We start from the raw sequence: 21101 nt of genomic DNA on the forward strand, positions 1-21101 counted from the left end.
TTCAAGATGTGGGTGATGAATCATGACAAATTACTTTTCAGAGCTTTGCAATCTATTCACTAATGAATTAATTTTAATAGGAGCCAGCCATGGTCCTTCCGGAGCAGCTTCTGATGTGGCCATTCAGCCACAATAAGCAGCGATTTGCCATTTCAGTGCCTGAGCAGCTCTTTCTGCAGCGAAGCCCCCTCAGCTCACTGCCATCTCCCCTGGGAGCACTCTGTAAGTAATTTGAGATGTCTCCATGCAGGAATAGAGCGTCTAAGAGAGCTGCCAGTCCACTGTGTGTTCCCCAAAATATGCCATCCATTGCTCAGTCAGCCCCACAATCTGCACTGATGACCATTTTATCAAATCAGCCTGCTCTGTGCCCTACAAATGCCAGCATGGGCACAAGTCTTGGAGCCCTTTCCATAAACAAATGTGACAGACCTTGCATGTAGTGTCCTAGCCAAGGGGACAAGCTCAGGAGGGGAGTGTGAGCAACCTCTGGGAGATGAGAGCATTCATCCTGCCCCGAATCTGGCCCTCCAGTTGTTGAATTTAGGTGGGAGAGACAAATATGTAGAGGAAAAAAAATAGGCCTAGGGGTGCTTGAAAGTAATTTTCTATACATGGTTTTTAGGAATATTAACTTCTAGCTTAATAATGATGTTTGAAGGGAAGCCTATAAACTGTCTTCCAGCTCCCAATGAGATGGAATAATTTATTACTGTGATTTCACTGCTTAATGTAAAAATGTGTTTCACTTTAATATTTAAACTTCCTCATGAGAGGAGCAGCAGAATAGCAGGGTGATTGAGTGCCCTCAAACTGCTGTGCCATGTTCCCAAAGCAGGGAACCCTCTGCTAGTCGAGCTGCTTGCAATAAAGACAGCATTGCAAGCCGTCAGTTCCCCTCCGTGTCTGCCGAGGCCGGCCAGCAAACCCAGCTTGTTTCAGGATCCTGCTCTCCAAGAAAGCTTGAAACTTGGTGCCAAATGCTGAGACAGGGAAAGCCTCACAGTTTGGATCATTCACACAAGGGAATAGAATTTTTTAAAAGTTTTACCTGGTGATCCAAAGTGGGAATTTTAAGTTCACAAGAACATTCCCCCAAAGAGCTGAAAAAAGCCCAAAGCTTGTGCAGTTCAGGGCAAATCACATGGTAAGGCTTTTCCTCAGAAATTGATTTCTCTCTTTTGAGTAGGCTTTTTCCATTCTTTTATGTCACTGTTTCTTCCAACCCCCAAATCAGACAAAAATATGGTGTTTTGTCTTTGGTCTTACATTTTCTAGGGATTTGAACAACAATATTAAGAGTAGCCATTCCCTGAACTGGTGGGACTCATCATACTTGCTATATCCTCCATGGACCATGGCCAGGCTACAGCAGCTGAAAGATTTATCTGGGATGATCTCATCTTGACTACTCAGGTTGCCCCTCTGATGTTCAAGACAACATAAAGGACAGTGGTTGTACAGAAAGGTCTATATCCTGAGTAAAGGTAAGCCACGGTGTTGGTTTTGGGGTGGAGAGCTCCTAAACACCTGCGGTGGTAAAAATCAAAGTCCAGACAAGATGGAGTCAGTTTTAGAGGGAATTATTTATTAGAAGATAAGAGATTGTTAGGTACAGATTCTGTCCTGCAAAAGTGTCATGGTCAAGGATATGGCAGGGAGACATTTAAACCCGTTAGAGCTGACTCTGGTCTCCATGTAGAGATACTCAAGACACAGCAGAGCTCTGCCAGGCCTGGCTCTCACACTGGTGCAGACCTGCGAGGAGGCATCAGTTGGGGAGAGGCCTGGCACACCACAGTATTCCTGAGCTTGTCACACCGTCTTTATGTCCTTATCCCACTGGAAAACCTGGCCTGTGGGCTGGAAACCAGCAGTGGGGACACTAGACAGTGCTGCAGAATGGGCACTGTTCTCCCCCCTAGGGTAACTTGGAGATATTTTCCCCAAGTTGGTAATTGTCTTCTGTTGTGCCAGTGATGAAGATGGCTGGGCAAGTGGCTACGGAGATACTACCAGGCTGTGAGATGGCATGAAGTCAATTAAAAACAAAACAAAAAAAACCAATCGAAACCTCTGTGACACAGAAAAGAACTCTTGCTGCTCCCTGACCCCAAAACCAGACCAAGCAGGCAGTATCTTAGGCCCAACAGAGACCTCAGAGAAAGCAGCTCTGGCAGGTGGATCACAAAAATGCAGCAATTCTGCCTCATAATAACTGTGCTCCTAGCAGTATTTCTCCCAATTTCATGGGTGATCTGTTTCATTTGGGGCTGGCAGGTAGTATTTTTCAGCCTTTCTGAAGGTCTCTGCACAGACCCTGTGGTGGCTCAGGGACTCTTCCAGGTGGACCCAGGTGAACTGGAAAGCTGCTGGGCCAGTTTTACACCTCCTGAGCCAAATCTAGCCCTGTGGTACACTGCACAGTGTGTGGGAGGCCTTGGTGGAGATACAAGGACAAGAGCATTCAGCAACTGAATTGAAAGATGAAGGGCATCAGCCATCATATTTACAATAACAGAAAGGCCGGAGACCAAGCCTTCTGCAGAAGGTTGGTTGCTCATAGCCAGTGCAGTGCTTGGTTTCATACCAGCCCCTGGGTTTTTCTTCCTTATTCCAGGCATGCATCTTCTAGCACTTGAACAGGTACATGTAGCAGAACAAAGTAGGTTGACCAGCAGCTAAATAGCTTATTTTCATAGTCAACCATCACTATGGACTTTTTTTTAACATCTAGCAGGTTTAAGGAACATGTTATCGAGGAGTCAACTGTCTGAGGGTCTGTCTATGGGTGCTGAAGGAAGAGGATAAATACTCTGGAGTCTGGCTCCCAAATCTGGTTTCTGCAGAATCTGTGTTCCTGTCTACCCAATGGGCTTTGACTAGTTCAGGATATCACCTTCACTTCACTGACAGCAAAGGGACATTTTACTCTGTTTCTCCTTATTGAATCCCAGCTTATGGATCCAGAAGCTACAGGTAAATCCTGGGCATATTCCCTCCCCCCCCCCCCCCCCCCACACACACACACCTTGCCTACAGCATACGTGAGCCTTTGTATAGTATCAGGACGCTATCAAAGGTATTCCCCTATACTTCCACAATACTCTGAAGGAAAAAACTATTGTCAGAACAGCCTTGTCACAAATTTAACATAACTGTCAGAAACAGCTCTTTCTGGGTCAGCTATCACCAAATCTCTTGTCTCGTCTTTAATCCAAGCGTGGGCTTTGTTAGTCTGGTATACTAGAAACCTTTGAAACTGGGGACTTGGCAGTGACTGTTCACAGCTGATGCCAATGTCAGTACCAAAGGCAAACTGCAGACTTCAGAAGTGAGGCTGCGTGAGATGAGCATTTCTTCTTCCCTGCAGATTACCGTCGTGATTGGATGTACTGGGGATGGGGAACAAAAGCACGGCCGCAGCTAAAAGCAAAGCAGCAGCCCTGCAGTTACCTTTAGGACAGTAGCACTCAGCATTTAACAATATATCTCAATAGCTTTAGCACATATAAGGATTTTTTATTAAATTCTTTTTTATTTTTAATCAGGTTTTATGTTCCTAAGGCACTAGACTCCTTACTTGAAACATGCCCCTCACGAGTCTGATGTCTAGGGTCAGGAGAGTTAAGGAAAATGTTCCACGGGGGCAAAGCACACTTAGATGCTCCTGGCCAACTGAGTTCTCAAAAGCCCTGGAGCAATTGCTGGTCAGGTCTTCAATTTTTAAGGAACATTTCCGTAGTACTGACTGTGCTGAACAAGCTAGAGGAGCCCAGTGATGAGTGCTAAGAAGTATGAGTGCCACAGTAGCCTCCAAGCAAAGTGGCTTTCACTGAGCACCCACCTTCTTCTCTCTTCCGCGAGGGGCGAGCTGAGGGCCCGTGGGCCCTCTGAAGGCCAGCAAGAGAGTGTTATTGGGGGATGAAAACATCCTGTTCCAATATGGGAGCTCAGCAAGATGAAGCTTCTTGCCTACTACAAATTTATGGTTTTGATCTGAAACATAATCTGCATTAGCTGAATGTACTCCTTCCCCTCTCTCTCTCAGCCACACACTGTCTTAAATCAATCGCACTAGCACAACTGAGGGAACGGGGCAAAGACAGGAGACAAGCAGCCAGATGATGGACAGAAGCCGTGCTTCCCCCTGCTGCTCCTGTCCCAGCCTGGTTTGAGGTCTAACTCCATTTGGTCAAATGGAAGGGGGACAGACCAGATAGCAGTACACCCGACTGCAATCTCTGGCTAACATTTATAGGCAGCTTTTTGTTTCCATGTCCACTCTCTTCCCTTCCAGAGCTGTTTCTTCAACCATGTGTGATGTGAACTTGTTCCTCCTAGGACTTCTTGGAAAGTCTTGATAAGTGAAGCTCACCTGATATTTTTTGACGGAAAAGAAAGGTCAGGAGAGAGAGAGAGGGATTTTTTTCGTTTTTTCTCCAGAACATGTGCACAAAAGCAGGAGGTGTGGAAGCCTGTCTCTTCGAGACCAGCGTGTCTGCAGTCACGCACTGCAAACTCAGAGCATCCTCGAGGTGCCAACTTGACTTACCGGCTCTCTTTGGGTGCCCCTGGGTACCAAGGGCTCTCTGGAGGCGTGCTGTGAGGTGCCGGTAGGGTCACCGCTTGGGAAGCGTAACAAAGAGGTTAGCTGGAGAAGCTCAAAGCCGAGCAGTGCAATTCTCTGGGACTCCAACAGTGCGCAGCAGAGGAACATCACCACCACTTTGTGGCACTAAATAGTCACTATGTTTTGAGTATCTCAGCTGGGCATGTAAGACCAGTTCTAACAATATCCAAAAGGAAGAACACGTTCTCATTTGTAGAGTGTACAGCATTACGAGGGAATAACCCATTACATAGAAAGATTTTTAACATTAATTACAGTACTGCTTTATCGTATTATAATTTGACTGCCAACCCTTTCCCTTGAAATTAGTAACCAAGGTACATAATATAATCAAACGAGCTTTTTTAAAAAGTACATCTTAATATAAATAGTTTATTCAGTGCATGGTTGTGTATACAACAAATAATAAACAACTCTTGTACGAGGCAGAAAGCTGCCTGTACAGAACTATGTTGGTTTTGGAGCACAGAATCCAATGATGATTAATGCACAAAATCTTACACGTCATGCAACTCTATGCCAATAGTCCAACTTTCTCCCATGCAACAGACATGATGACCTAAATGGAAACCTAACTACATTTTTTTAAACAATTGTTTCCAATAGCATGTATAAGTATATGTTGTTTAGGGGTAACCTGTCCTAACACTCCTCCTACATAATATTCACGTGCCCATTACAGTGAAAGAAGGACTTTTACAAATAAGACGTTTCTTATAAAAAAATTAAGTCACCTTAATTCCACAGTTTCTGTCGTTAGAAAAGAAGCCACAACAATAGTTTAACATGACACACAAAATGGAATTAAGAGAAATCTACACTGGAGGATAATTTTATCCCTTTCCGTTAACTTCCACTTGGGATAACAAAACAACTCAATTCCTACAGACTGGGGTTAGCACAAGAACTTTACCAGAAACTACAAATCTATAAAAATTTATATTTCTTTGTGTTTAAAACCACAAGAACACTGTTTGCTTGAGCCTGAGACACCAACTCTCAGTTCCAACCCTGAATTTTTAATTTTTTTTTAAAGACATAACTTTAAAGACCCATTGGAGTTCAGAAATCAAAAAGTTGCTCTATTCCAAATTAAAGGATACATTTTTTATCAAGCCTTAGATATAAAACGGTAAGCCAAGGAAACAACAGAGTTTACATATTTATTTTTGTTTGCCCCTATAAAACATGTAAGCATTAAAATTTCCTTTGAAGAGCAAAAGTGGTCTTTTTCTTAGTTGGAAAGCAAATTCTTATCAGCAGTGAATGCTGTGAAATGTTTTTGTTTCGTATTCCACAAAGCATAGGAGAGAGAGAAAGAGAGAGGGAGAGAAAGAGAGAGAGAGAAAGAGAGAAAGAGCTGGACATTTCTTCTCCGAGATTTATTCCGCAGTTATGTTTGCTGGCTATCCAAGTGCCTTGTGATATGCACAAGCATATTCTACATTACTGGGGTATATCCTTTGACAACCAGTAGATCTAATGGCTGATAAACGAGTGACCTATGCAAGTTCGGTGGCTTGTCCTGGGCAATTGAACGTTTGGATGAAAGACTGCTAGTAAGAATTCAACTGCATCCAGAGGTAAGGTTCTGTTTAGAGAGCACTTGGCTTGCCTTAACCTGGCTACGTTGACTCGTTTTGACTCATGGATTTACCCCCGTTTAGCACTCCTGAAACGCTTCTGCTCTTTGTTGGGGTCCCACTTCCAGATCTTGAGAATTCTGTGAGATCGTGGAGAGAAGGCTCCTTGTACATGGCCACTGCAAAGCAAAGGAGAGGGCAGCACGTCAGCATGGGTCATGGGCTACTCATCAGTCAGTGCCACATCTGGCTGTGAAACGTGCATTTTTCATTCAGCAATAAGCACCGTAAGGAGGGAATGAAGGAAACATAGCCGTTCACTGCAAGGAGACCTCTTCCATTTCAAACGCCTCCTAAGAAATTCTGAGAGCCTCTTTAAGGGAATGACATTTCAGAGACAGGAAAAAACACAGCTTCCTCCCCCTCCCAATTAAATCACCCACTTAACCACTGCACGTACAAAATGCTGCAAGATAGACCTGAGCTGATAAAAATCAGCACTTGTTTACTAATGGTGAAGTGCTCTGCCAATAGCTATGATCTGACCTGTTACTTGTATACATAGCCTAGGCAAATAGGTGAGAAAACGGATTTTTAAGTCTTCTGTTTGTTTTAACACACATCAGAAGTGAGAGTCAACCCCAACATCAGTTACCTAAAACCTTGTCCTATATTAGCCTGTCAAGCTAGACCAGCATCCATCCAGGACTATGCATCTTTGAAATATGCTCTCTGATTTCAAAATGACACTGCTCTGCAAGGTTGCTTAGGAGCATAAACCAGCAGTAGAGGGTTTCATTCCTCTTGAGGAAGAAGCATAGAGAAGTTTGCTCTTCTGGAGAACAGGGAGCACCTCCATGCCATGGCTGAGATTGTTCTCTTTGCATTGACCAGAGGGAGAGCCTGGTGTGACCACAGTCCTGATTTAGATGCTTCAGTTAACTGGGATGAATCTAGGTCCCATCTTTTGAGATAAAGCAGCACACGTATCCCACATGCATTACCTCTAATTGTCACATGCTGGTGGCACATTAATTACAGTTTAGTTAGCACTGCACATTACAGCTTTATCCCAGGCAAAAATAGACAGACAAACAGCCTGTAACATAAAGCACAGAGTGACAAGATGCACAGCAATATGCAAATGTCCAGTGAGCAGGTGTTTGGGCCATTCCAGGTGAAGCCTCCATCCCCTACAGTGGAGACATTGTGGACTTTGGACACAAAGAAGCTAATATATCTATAACCTAGTTGGTTAGATGAGAAAAAGACAGAAGTGAAGTAGAGAAACCTAAAAAAAGCAGCTCTGATTGCATTAATGGTGTGTTACAGAACATTATACTCCTGTTATATAAGCAGCTGAGCCCTTCCAATGTGTATGCACAGCAATTAAACATTTCCGACACAATATAATGCCAGCTCAGATAAATGGAGCAAACCAAGGCAATTACCTTTTAATGGTTTTGGAAGAAAGTGTGCTGCAGGTTTATTTTTCTTCACGTGGTTTCCTTTCATTATTTCTCCTTCTTTGTTAAGACCCAAATACCAACCCCGGCCAGACTGTTGCTGTCTGTAGATCATTGAAGAATATGTCACATAGTAGTTTTCAAATACTGATTCTTTGAACTTGCATTCAGGTGTAAAATGTTCCTGTAAGAAAGTAACAGATCAATATGTGCAGTGCTGAATTTCACATCAGTTAACGCAAAAGCATCCAATATTCATTGCTTCTCCAACAGTTAAAAGACATACCTCTCACCCTTCACTATCCGATTATGAAACACTGGCCCTAAAAGCATTAACAAAAGAGTCGCACAATTTGAAACCTGTGAAATGATGCTGTGAGCAGCTCAAAGCAGCATAATAAAATCTTTTTGGACAATGAGTAAAAACTCTAAGTGAAGAATTATTGATTGATGCAACTAATGGATATTAGGCAGACACAGTCGTAGTGTCAACCACAAGGGACCAGCTGCGGCTCAGCCCCACAGGCGGGAAGTTAGGACAAGTAAAGCCTTTGTGCATTAACTGCTGCCTTTAACTGCTTGTGGGGAAAGTGCAATAAAAATTCAAAGGCAGGATACCGTCAGTAAATGGTTTCTTACTAACCCAGCAATACTGGGTTAGCCTCTAGCAGCTGCCTCTTCGGTCTAACCTGTGCTCTTTCTGTGCCCAGCAGATCATCCACTGCAAGTCTAGCTGTCAGAGACTCCCTGGAGACATCAGCCTCTGCTCCGAGAATGGTAGGAGTTAAATGGTACCACGGTGCAAAGCCTGTAAGATCAAGCTTTAGTCCCCATGTTGAACTGCACTGGTTTTTGGGGGGGAGTAGATAGTGTTGGGTTAATAGTTAAAATAAAGAGCAACAAACCAGGAGAGCCTTTTTCTTCCTGCCTGTGGAGTGATGGGCTTTCACTGTGTAATGGCCTCGACTCAGTCAATACCTTTGGGCACGACTGCCCAGATCGAAAAGAAAGGATGCAGGCATGAAACATGGCAAGATGGTCTTAGAGCCATCTAAGACCAAAACGCCAGTCCTGAAACAACCACTCACTTGCTTCTTAAGTCCTCTGGGTGCTTCGTTTTTTTTAACATTACAAGTTTTGACAAGGTCTCACCTACAGACCCCTCAAAGTCCATAAAGTACGAAAGAGAAGGGCTTGGTCTGGTCATGCAGATGTAAGTAACGTAATCCTGCCTAGCGCTGCATTTCAGAGCAGCCAGCTGCGAGCTAGTCTCTATTTGTGAAGTCAGCCAGCTTCAGCGGAGCTGTCCTTGTGCACAAGTATCCTTCAGCAACGTGAAAGAAAGGAAGAAAAATTGTGCTTGCATAATGATTGTAATTTTGATTTAAAAAAAAAATCACAGGAAATTAAATGTCTCAGGAGCTTAAGATGTTCTTATCTAGTTTCTCAAATATTCTTGTCTGAGAAAGACAGTATTTTAAAAAACACTATGTATTTTCTCCACATCTTTTGCTGTTTTGTCTTCTTGTAGGAGAAAGAAAAAAAACCTCACATCCTCTGACTGGCATTTGCTTCAACAAAGAATGTGAAGTAAGCAATTTTCTCCTTTTTCCTTCAAGCTAATTGGCTGTTATTTAGCTAATTGACAATTGGTTTCAATCGCTGTCAAGCAGAGACAGTCACTGTATTTTTACAAGATTTCTAAATAAAAGCCTTCCATCACTTTACCCTGCCCAGTACTTGCCATGTTAATAAGGGCTATTGCAAGTGTATCATCCAATTAGCAGCCAAATGGAAAACTACAGTGCTCCCACCAGAAGATTATGGTTTATGTACAGTAATTTGGAGCTGTTTAGGGTACAAAAGGCCTGCCTGTACGCTGTGCCAGAGGTGCAGGTCACGAACAGAACCACATATTTACTCCAGCTCTCTCTGAGGAAGCCAGCTACTCGCAGCTCCATCACCTTCCCGTGAGGGGATTGGTGCCTGATCCCACTCCAGTGCTTTGCACAGGACCACAGTGCCACCAGCCCTGCTCTACAAAATGGGAGAGATTGAAACAGAGCGGGAAAATGGACAGAAAGATGCTAAAAACCTATTTCACCTTTATTTTTCCCTACGGCTAACAAGCCCACGTCAAATCCCCTCCTGGTTTTTCCGGCACTAGATCGAACCAGCTCCTTCACCTGACTGTTTGGCACAAGATCACACTCCTTTGTCTTAACTGACATCTACATAATTCCCAGGCTATGGCTGCAGCTCCAAAGAACGTATGCGCAGCGGGGAAGGCTTCCTCCCTTCCCAGTAGAAGTCGTTCCCACATGAGCCGTTTGCAGGAGCTGAAATGCTCTGCAAGCTCCTGAATACCCAGCAGCTGCATCCAGCGCAACTCACCTTCTGCAAGTGTTTGTGCCCACCCATTGCTTGCATTTTGTTTAATCCAATATGCGCCTTCGCTACTCATTAAAAAAGAGTGGGGGAGGAGAACTGCAGAGGGAAGCTTTGAATTAGGCACGCTAACAGATGTGGTCCTGATTTGGGGGTATTACAATTAAAACATACTTTCCTGAGCTTGGCAAGTCCACATGCTGGCCCAGCTGGGTACAGATTGGGCTTCCATCAGCTCATCAGCTAAATTATGATGCAGGGCAGCAAGTCCTGAATGGCCATTATATTATTTTTGCTGGCAAGTTCTTTAATAATGTACTGAAGAAATGCAGGTCAAAGTCTGGAGAGGGCCTACGCTGATTGCCCAAATTAAAACTGACCTTTTCTAGCTCGTGTAATTAATCCTACTGAAAATTTACACATATAAATAAGTGTTGAATTCTAAGGCCTTGAACAGACATACCAATGGATGTAAGCGTACAATGATAGTAATGTCGTTCTTGGCTTTTCCTGTCTCTCAGCTGTCCTGAAAGGAAGTCCATCTTTGCAAAGAAAATAATTTGAATGAGATCTGAGGAGTCAAGTGCTAAAAATACATTGTTACACAAAACAGATGAAAAAACAAGTATTTGTGTGAAATAGCATTTCCAGCTGCTTACTTCAGAAGTCAAGAATGATGCCGTCCATGCAACAATAAATCCTGCTCACCTGAGCCCCTCATACATGCCCCCAAACAACAAATGAAAGAATGAATGAATCAATAAAACTTTTTAAAAGTACTGGATTCATTGTAGCCATGACTCAGTCATGCTTAAGTAAGCAAGAGGATGAACTGTCAGAAGCTTCTTCTTGGTTTTGATCTGATCAGCTGAACTACTGAAATGCATGAATACATCTGCAGCTGCATTAAATATAACAAATAAAAAAGAATAATTTTGTGTATGATAATATAGTAAAAAGGCATTATAGCATACACTTAGAATGGCTGTATTTCCAAGCAGCTGACTAGATTACCAAGGGAAAGAAAAATTATAACCTAAGTAATTTTAGAAACATCTAAAATGGTCCAGTCTCTTCCATACAAAATATTGCGTTACAGCTCTGCCAAAGCTGAAAGCTAAAATAAGGTTAAAACAAAGCTGGAATTCTTCCTGCTCTAATTGTGCAAAGGCTGCTGTTACAAGCCAAACATCATCCAAATTATCAGCCATCAAACCCACCTGCACTGCAGGACTGAACAGTAATGATTCTGGCCCCCAAATGATGGTGATCCTGGACTTTGAGCCCCCTCTCCCTGACAGAAAATGGGAAATCTGATTTAAAGATAGATATTTAGCATCTTCAAGTCTCTGTCGTATCACAAAAGACTCTAGTCAGGATGGCTGCAGGCACAGTGCACATAGGGAGCTCGAAGATGCCTGCTCAGGGCTATTTAGTGTATACTGTATTTACATCGTGAATACCATCAGCAGGGGACACGACTAAATACTTTACAGAGTTGAAAGTTTAAGTCATTAGACTGGTTGTTTGTTAAATTTCTATAGATCACTATAGGTTGAATATCCTGCAGCTACTGTACAGCAGTTGACCAGGCTAATCTGACATTTTATTCAGACAGCTTTAGTGCTAGGGGCATGAATAAACATAAAAAAAAAAGAAGCAATTTTGGAAATACTTGGGAAAAGTATTGGGATACTTAGGAAATGTTCTAACATATTGAGCATAAAGTTATGTTCCATTTAATCAATGACTCTATCTGCTTTTGGGATTCATTCTTTATTTTCTCCACCTAATGAAAATTGGATTTTTTTTCCTCCATATCCTTATTTCTTTGAGGACTGTAATGTAGCCCAAGATTTCATTCTATAATCATGAATTTTTGAAGGAGCCTCTTTAAGGCTCCTGAGTAGTGATTTTCTGCGCCAGTGAGCCTGCCTTTTTTATTAACAGAGATTGATTTTCTCCATCTTGGCATGTGAAGTTCCAGGGTGTATCCTCTGGGTCACCACCCTGTAATGTGCAGTGATATCAACAGCACAAGATGTGAATACTTCAACTTTTAAGTTACCAGAAATAACAGCTTCTAGAGCACCAGTGTAAGAAGACAGTGTGAGAAACTGGTATTTTGTGAAGCCACCAAAATCTGTTTGCTGCAATGATGGAAACTTATAATTATCTTGAAGCAATTTATTCTGGATAAGGACTAACATGTTATAGTTCCCACAGAGAGGTTCCAATCCCAAAAGATGTCCATTTTGCTTAAATTTACCTATTGTGAGGAATCCTAGAGATTTCAGTGGGAGCAACTCACAGTACATGAATATGCACAGATCTTGTAGGGCCGTAATTAGGAAATCCATTTGACCATGTAATCATGACCACGTACAACAGTCACTGGTCACAGCAAAGGATGTGCTTTCTGAAAAGCTGCATTTCTATGGGCTTTGGAAGACAGATGCCATATCAGTGCTTCTTCCAGGTGAGCTCTCACAAAGACATTGTAGGTACCCCAGAGTCCTCAGAGAGCGCTGAAAAGCTGTCTAACTACTGCTAGCGCAACACCCAACTGCTGAGCAAGAATTTGTGGAAGGGTGTAATTCCCCTTGAGTTCACCACAATTTGAAGGCATCGCACTGGCCGTGCGACCATTCAGGGAAGAAAACTAAATTCAAAATTATGTAGATGAGATATGTTAAATTCTTTAATTATGAAAACCCACTTACTGGCAGGAGTGACAGAAAGGCACAATTTCTCTTAAAAGTGATCCCAAGCAAATCCATAGCATGGAATTGCTTGGGATATTGCTTGGGATACTGTCATAAACCAAATTCTATGAAGTGAAGCGCAAAAACTCTGTGGTGTGTAAATTTATTTAGGACATAGCTTCCCAAAAGAGCAAAATGGAGCCCAAGGAAACAGCTGGGTATCCAGCATCTCCAGAGTGAGATTTAAGGTTGTCACTAGGTATTCTCTGAATCTATGAAGAAAGCGTTAAAAAGCTCTTGTAATTATTCCCTTGACATTTTTCCTTCACACAGCAAATCAAATGCACAAACTTCGGGAAAAAATGCACACAATGAACTGAAGCAGAAAACATATTAATCACAAATACAGACATTTACAGGTTTAAATTTTCTTCATTACTTTTCAGTACTAATCAGTGACTCAGTTGTGAAAACTTGTCCAAGTCTTCTTTGCCCAGATTTTTAAGTGGCATTTAGGCACATCAATAAATACCTATTTAAAGCTTGGTGTGTCACTTCTCAGCTTGTTCTGCCCATGAAATGGATGTACTGCCTGACAACCCCAAGGGAAAAGACTCAAGCACTGTAAGCAGTGCTGAAATTTAATTGAGATAGGAACTATGCATGATCATATTATTGTTCCTCTGTCTGCTAGTGATGCTTCACTTCTACAGCTGTATTGATTAACGAAAACACTCCCTAATTGGGGCAAGTGAACTAAAGCATGATACATGCAAAAAGGAGACACTCTTCTGATTACTGCAGAGAAAATTAATCCTGTTAGAGAAGGTCTGCAATGTGATTTCAGTGTTCTGCAAGATGGCCAGGAGAACACCTTGCAGATGTCAAACACAGATCCCTTTCCTAATCCTGCCCGCAAAGTTATGAGACTTATTGTAATTTACTCAACATAGAAAGAGAGGAGATCCACGTTGTCTCATATGCTTCTCTACATCAGTGCAGAGCTACACTGAACATGTGCATACATGCCCTACCCATCCTGGATGCATGGTACTGGGAAGCCTCTGCAGTTTCCAGAATGATCAAACCTTCTATAAATACTTCAAAACCTCCTAATGTTTGCATCTACCCATTTTGATTTCTCTGGCTTTAGGGCATAAGACTTGCCAGCCATAGTTCAAAATTAGAGAAATTCTAATAAGATAAAAGCAAATATCTGGTCCTTAAATACTGTCTGTTTTGTGAAACTCAGGAAGTTCATTAAGCAGTAAGCGCTTGTCAGGTTATCTGAAGGTTCTAAACCAGACTAAGGGAGAAGATCAAAGTATGTGGTACAATCCTAGTATTAACTAGACACTGCTTTTTTTTCCTCTATATATTTAATTTTCATTGTTTTACACATACAAAAGTCCTCTTATTACTTCAAAATCTGTAAAGGAAAGCCTGTGTATTAATCTGTTCTTAAGCCTCTTTAGAGAGAGATCTTTATAAGCATGGGTTTGGTGTTTAAAAAGAAAAAAAAAGAATGTTAGAATAAATTTCTCAATGTCTAGCCAAAGATTGTATTGCACAATAAAGTCCCAAAGAAGGAATTCATGGACCATACTCCCTTGTCTGATCAAGCACTATAACTTCTGGCTCAGGCAATCCCCAGCTGTGGGTCACTGAAAAATGGGAGGTGGAAATGTCCTGCATGTTTGCCCTGCCCTTGTGCACTCTCCTGTCATACTCTTCTCCAGGTATACATTACTGGTCATCTTTAGACACTGAACCGGCTGGACCTTGGTTCTGACCTGCTACATCTTCTCATGATCTCCCTTCTGCTGGACTGAGTCAAGTAGAACAACTCCATCTACTCAACTGACTGAAGCACCAAGATCCACCCCGCGAGCACATCAAGTGGACAGCAGGAGCTGCCTCAACAAATGGTCTACACAGACTACTGAAGACAGGGATGCTGGAAGAGATGTGCTCTCTGAAAACAAGCTGGGAAAGAGCCTGCCTGCTCAACCTGGACAAGAAATTAAGTCACCTTACCTCACTGAGGGCAGCTGAAGCAGGCAGATCGCTACACATAGCATATCCATAGCTATACGGAGCATATGGATAGCTAGAGCCCAGTGAGGCTGTCAGTTCATTTCAGCAGACTTGGGATCATGTCAGCTGGGTAAATCTTGCTCTCATTCATGACCTTAGCAGAACTCCTGTTCCCTCTCGACAGGCTCAAGATTTCCCCTTCCCCGAGCAGCTAGTTCACTTTATAATTCTCCTAAGCTCATTATCGCAGTTTCCTGTGACACTGGCTTGCACAGGTGATGCTAGCACTGTGGAAAACACATCTAACAGGTAATGGTTGTTGTGCTTTATCTAAGTAAACTTCTCTTCATTTTATAGCTTTCTTTTCTCTGCTTTTAATTTTGGAAAACAGCTTATAAAAGTACCCAGTGTGCCTCTTCCGTGCCATTCATTACCCCACATCTCTCTATCATGTCTCTGCTTATTCATCTCTTGTCTTAACTAAGCAGGCCTAATCTTTTTAAATCTCCTCATAGGAAAGGTTCTCTGTGCCTCTAATCATTTTCATTACCCTTCACTGACTCCTTTCAATTTTTTTGCTATATCATTTCCACAAATGAAACACAACATTTAAAAAGAGGCTGCACCATTGAGTTGTATAATGGAGGTAAAATATTTTCAGTCATTTGTCTTACGACAAAATAAAATGGTCTTTGCTGTTCAACTTCACCATTGTGCATTTGTACAAAAGTTCTATATCTTTTAAATTGTTTCTCTAATAAATACAGTCCAATTTTATGGTATTTCTGACCTTCTGATCAGTGTACCCAAGCCTAAAAATTAAAGGAACAGAGAAGGAAGCAAAAGGCAGATATGAAGGCTTTTTTTCCCCAGCACTAGAGTAGAAAGCCCCAAAGATGCTAAGCAACCTATTTTATGGCATACCCATTATTACACAGATAACCTCCTGGCCATTGCAATCAGATTTCTAGCAGTTATAATTGACATCAAATCCTGGTTTCGTCAAATCTCTCTGACACAGCTGTTGTGCAGAATGTCCTCAAGTTAAGTGTGTCAGACATTACTTTTTAAAAAAATACATCTAGGCTGAAGAGCTCCTTTGAAGGTATGGGGCCGTATTCTGCTCCCAGTTAAACACAGCCCTGCATCCCCCTCGTTTTAACAGCCGAGCCCCGAGCCCATTGCTGTTCTCTGAGCACAGCTAGTGACACGAGCTGCTAAGGCTTAGCACTAAGAGGCGGTCGAGCCTTAGGAGACACCGCAACTGCCTGATTTTGTGTCAGCTACTTGTGGTTTGCTCCTCTGAGCTGCTAATTGCCTGCCAGCTCTCCCTGCCTCGTCAGGACAAGCAGACAGAGAAAGCACCCAAAGGCCTGGTATTTTCAACGGAGCTGCAGCATCAAGGAAAAGGCATCCCACCAGGGAGACATCGCCGCGTCCCAGCCCAGCCGCTGCGAGGGCAAGACATCTGCCAGCTGGCAAGAGCAGCTGAGAGAGAAACGGCGTTGCTGTCCCAGTAGCCCTTTTACACAATTACTCTTGTATTTGTCTACGTGACCGCTGCCCCTGGGGGATGCCAGGCGGCTGCTGCCGGGGCTGCGGAGTGCCAGCCATGGGTTAATGCGCTCCTCCAGCAAGGTGACTCGGCAGGCGTTTGCTAAACACCGCCCGGGAGCCGGGGGCAAGAAGGGCAGCGCAACCTTTCTGCTGCCACATCCAGCATCCAGCCTTGGCCGTGTCATCCCGCAACGCTGCTTGTGGTTACGCTGGCTGCTGGTGGCCCCACGACACCGATAACCCAGGATGGGGCGCAGCGGGCAGGAGCGGCCATGCTGGGCATCTTCTGCTTCAGCAGGAAGGATGTCGGAGTGAGGCTGGAGCACTTTTAGCACGAAAGGCTCCCCTGACACTCGCATCCTTTAGCGCTTGCAACTCTCCCGACACTGGGGAGCTCCCCAGACGGGCTCTGTGGAAGCAGCAGGACTAATTAGTAGTGTGTGGGATTACTGCTGTATCCTAGTTACAGGACATCGACCCTGGGGTACAGAGATGGAGGAGACCTCCTTCAGACTGTCATCCATGAATTCGTTCAGATTTATCTTAAAGTGCTGGAGAAACAGTAATCTAATCAGTGTTTGCAGCAAGCTCTAAATCTGTTTAATTACAAGCACGGACAGAACCATTTTACCAGTGGATGTTCCTAAAATTCTACTGAAGGAAAGCACTCAAAAATTTCTCTTATTTTGGGGAAGGGTAGCTGGCTGAACCACAGTCAGAAAAAGCACTACATTCTTCCCCGTGGGAATAGCCGATAATGAGGAATGCAGTTTCTGTGGTAGCCTGCAACCTGGCTGAAAGCCTGTCTGTACCCCTGCTGGGAGCTATGCCGGGCAAATCAATGTGGGAACGATCTCCTTGGCCTCTGCTGCTCTGGTGAGATGCCATGCCACGTGTCCGATGGCCAGCTCATTGCGATAAGGCCCTTCAGTGCAAAGGGTGGGGAGACAGCTGTCCCAAGTGGATCCACAGCTAGCTGGGACCTCCACAAATTACCACTGGGCAACTCACTGCCACCGACCATTTTTAAAGATGAAAGATGGGGGCCGCCCGAGAGGAAGAGCTTACAGACAAATACTGCCGAATGAGCTCTTTTTCTGGGCACTAGAAATCGCCTCTGCTCGCTGACTGCGAGAAGCTGCAAGCAGAAGATAAATAACAGCAGGAGCTGCAGGAGAAGAAATAATGCCACATTACATCAAATAGGTCCTTCCTTCACTGTCAGCTTAGAGTATATTCCACACGAAAGGAGAGCCTTGCCATTTGGCCTGTATATTTTATTAATGTGGATGCATATTTATGGCGCTATGAATTAGCCAATACTTCGGCATTCAATACCATCCTTTTAGGCTGCAGTTTCTCAGCAATGGCATTTGTCCTGTCTGCTGTTATTTCTCCTGTGCGATTAGCAGTGCTCTCAGATGGTTGTTACTATCTCCCCAGACCATTTTTCTGTACTGCCTGGGCTGGAATTGCTCTCTTAGAGGTGTTGCTCTGATACAAACATTACCAAACATATTTTGGGAAACAAGTGTACAACTCTGTAAAGTACTAAATGCAGTATAGTTTCTGAACTGGCATTGTATACCAAAAATAATAATACCACCAAATTAATAGGCCCATTAATCAGGCTTTTATCCTGCAAAGCATTATATTGCATGCTTAATTTTAAACATGGATAATTTCAGTGGAGGGAAAGTTAAGCAGGTCATTACACTGAACGAAAGCAGTGATTCTTTCAGCACCTGATTCAAAACACATTATGACCAAGGGAAACACTACCCATGACTTTACTGCATTTTGGATAGCTTTGAAATGTTCATATACTCTGTAAAGAAACACACACATCCCTTGCTTCAAGAAATCAAGGGTATTTGATATTTGTCATTCTATTAATTCAGCTTAGCTGCTTATTATGAGGTGTAAGTAATACAAACCAAGCTTAGTAATAATGGGAACGTCACAGGTTCAAGAGCTGGTTGGCTCTACCCTGACCAAAGTGGCATTTCTGTATGACGAAATGTTAATGAGACCTTTTCAAATGAGCCTGATTTACTGCAATCCATTTATTCATGAATGTCATGGATGGATGTTTTTCAAACCTCAGTAGTTTGACAGTGCCAGGGCATTACTGGCAGTCAAACTTGCTTCATGATATAGCGCAGCAATGCTTTTTGGAATTCCTCCGCCCTCACGGTTCCCTAAATTATGCTATGGCACATATGCTGCTAAGAGGATCTCAGAGGGATGTTCATATTAGATGGCAGGCTAATTGTGGGATTTGAGAAGTTTCAGATGGCAAAAACTTTTAAAAGGAAAATAACCATGGCTTGTACAAGGGAGATGAGAAGTAAGACTGACCACTTAATTGACAGTTGATGCTGAGTGGGAGAAAACATTGGTTTCAGCAGATAAAAACCCCCAACTAAGAAGGCACAGTTATACAGAGACTGGAGTTTCTTTCTATAAGAGGCATGTATACCTTCCTTACAAGCAACACTTAGAGGATCAAATTAATGGAAATTTAATTTCAGGGGAGTTTTTCAGCTCCCTGCACATGAAAAACTGTGCAGATCAGCCCAACCCCTGCTCTGTGACAGCCACAAATAAAGGGAGCGCGTATATGTCTGTGTGCAATTCCAGGGAATCACGCACTAGTGTTTAAAGCACTGCATTGCTCTGACGAGCAAGCTCGTACTGCCCAGCTCAGGAACCAGGGGGGCTCATGTTACAGTCGGGCTCGAACCCCAGCCCGAGGAAAGCCCTCAGAATAATGCACTCCGGGCAGCAAATGCAGCCACCTCTGCGTCTCAGCCACCAGCCCCTCGGAAACCAGCCCAGGATGAGCCTCGCTGCGAAACGTCAAAGACGGGCACACGAGGCTTCCTCCAAAATACAGCTTCTTTGGGTTTTATAGTTGCTGCTCCGGTGGCCTCCAGCAAGTCACATAATGTGGAAAGAAACAAGCATTGCTAAACCTCACTTCACGATACGGCTAAGCCATTAACGTTTGGAGACCAGGTTGTATGATGAATGACCTCTTAAAAGTCGGAGAGCTGTCCGACAGCTGCCCCCTATGAAGTTAAGAATAAATGGTTTCTTTTCCAGTGAACAATGGGAAGTTTTCTCTAAATCAAATATACAGTTTAATGGGAACTCCTGTGCTTCTAAGAGCCAGTCTGAGCCCAGAGATAAGCTTATAAAGCTCTGCCTTCTTTCTCTTTCCCACACCGCGATACAGACTTTACAAGGATCTGGCATTTGGTTATTTTATGTCTCACTTCCTGATGCCCCTTGGCTTGTAACAGATTACTCTGGAGCCAGACTTGCGGGAGACACGGTGCTGCTGTTGTCTAAGCAGAAGAGGAGACAGGGGTCCCTGGTAAAACACTTGCAAGGCTCATTTAAAACTTGGAAGGCACCCAAATGTCTCAGGGATGGGAGCAATTTAAAACTAACCTAAGATAGCCTAGACTACAATCGCAGATTTCTGGGAACAGTGTGGAGCATTTGCTCCATGAGCCAAACATTGTAGACCTTTATTTTACAATACTGCAGCAGGAGAGATGTCATTCTAAGCTATTGCGCAGAGAAAAAAAATGATACGGCAAAACAATAAATGCAAATATACATATGACCACTCCCTGGTTTAGAACTGCTGCTTTCTTTACCGCACTAGCAACCCTCTTAGACTTCCTAAGAATTCAAGTCAAGGAATATTTAACATCTCATTCTCAATTTATTCTCACAGTGCTATGCGTTGAACAGGCAGGGAATTCTCTGACAAGATTTAGAAGGGTTCCAGGGCAGAGAAATCTTTGTTCTTGAATTATACAAGAAGCTGAAGGATGTGAGCACCTTGATTTTAAAAATAAACTCCCTATCTCTGCTTTGGAAAGTCCTGTTAAGCACAGTTAAGACAAAGGACTTCTGGCACTTTAATTAACAGCTGCTGTGCCTTGTACTGCAATGAGAAATCTGAAAGATAAGTCCAAAGCTTAGTTTGAAAAACCACTTGAGTTTTTCTTTTCTTGAGAATATAATCTGCTTTGGATCAGTTCTCCTTCTAATATCTGGTTATCTATTTCCAAGTCAGCCAATAACATCTGGTTGCTGCCAGCCAGGCAGAGACCAGGGAGCAAAACTACCCTACAATTGAAAGTATAAAGGTGAGCTTGTCTATCAGAAAAGGTGATCATCTTCCAATTTCTTCCACTGGTTGATCTTCCATTTTACTGTCTAGGGGTACCCTTTGTTACTATAATCTAACAAGCAGTAAGAAAGCCTGAGTGAAGAAGGCACAGCAGGCCAAAGATTCAGGGGAAAGGCTGATGAATCCTATCACCTACCCACTTAAGTCTGCACGGGGAGTATGTGCTCGTAAGTTCAGAAATGCAGGCCTGAGGCTAACGACACCTCTTCAGACATCCTCAGACTCTGAGGATTTTGAGGCTAGAACTGCTGCAACCAAACAGAGTAACTAAATTCCATTTAAATTCTACCACTTAGGCACTGAACTACCACTGAAATAAATGGGATTCATCCACCTCAATATCCCTGAGGATCTGAGTCCAAATCTGGATCTGTGGGGCTGACTCCAAGCTCTGATTCATCTCACCTACCTTCAGGCACTCAAAAGCAGCACCAGAGTTAGGAGCCTGCCCACTTGGGGCTTCTCCTGCACGCAGCGAATACAGCTGAGTCCCGGAGGGGTACAGGAGTGTGGATCTGC

The 21101-nt window shown here is 43.3% G+C and overlaps 1 protein-coding gene across 2 annotated transcripts in view; it reads right to left on the reverse strand.

Moving 5' to 3' along the window:
- Window positions 1-4928: 4928 nt before the first annotated feature.
- Window positions 4929-21101, reverse strand: part of FGF13 (fibroblast growth factor 13) — a 253869-nt gene continuing 237696 nt past the window's right edge. For both annotated transcript variants that reach the window (XM_067303901.1, XM_067303900.1), the window contains 2 exons: window positions 7668-7866; window positions 4929-6395 (listed from right to left, as the gene is read on the reverse strand). In XM_067303901.1, coding sequence (XP_067160002.1) covers window positions 6259-6395; window positions 7668-7866 — 336 coding nt within the window. In that variant the 3' untranslated portion in view covers window positions 4929-6258. The remainder of the gene's footprint in view (window positions 6396-7667; window positions 7867-21101) is intronic.

Source organism: Apteryx mantelli, chromosome 13 (assembly GCF_036417845.1).
Source record: "Apteryx mantelli isolate bAptMan1 chromosome 13, bAptMan1.hap1, whole genome shotgun sequence".
NCBI classification, from domain to species: Eukaryota; Metazoa; Chordata; class Aves; order Apterygiformes; family Apterygidae; genus Apteryx; species Apteryx mantelli.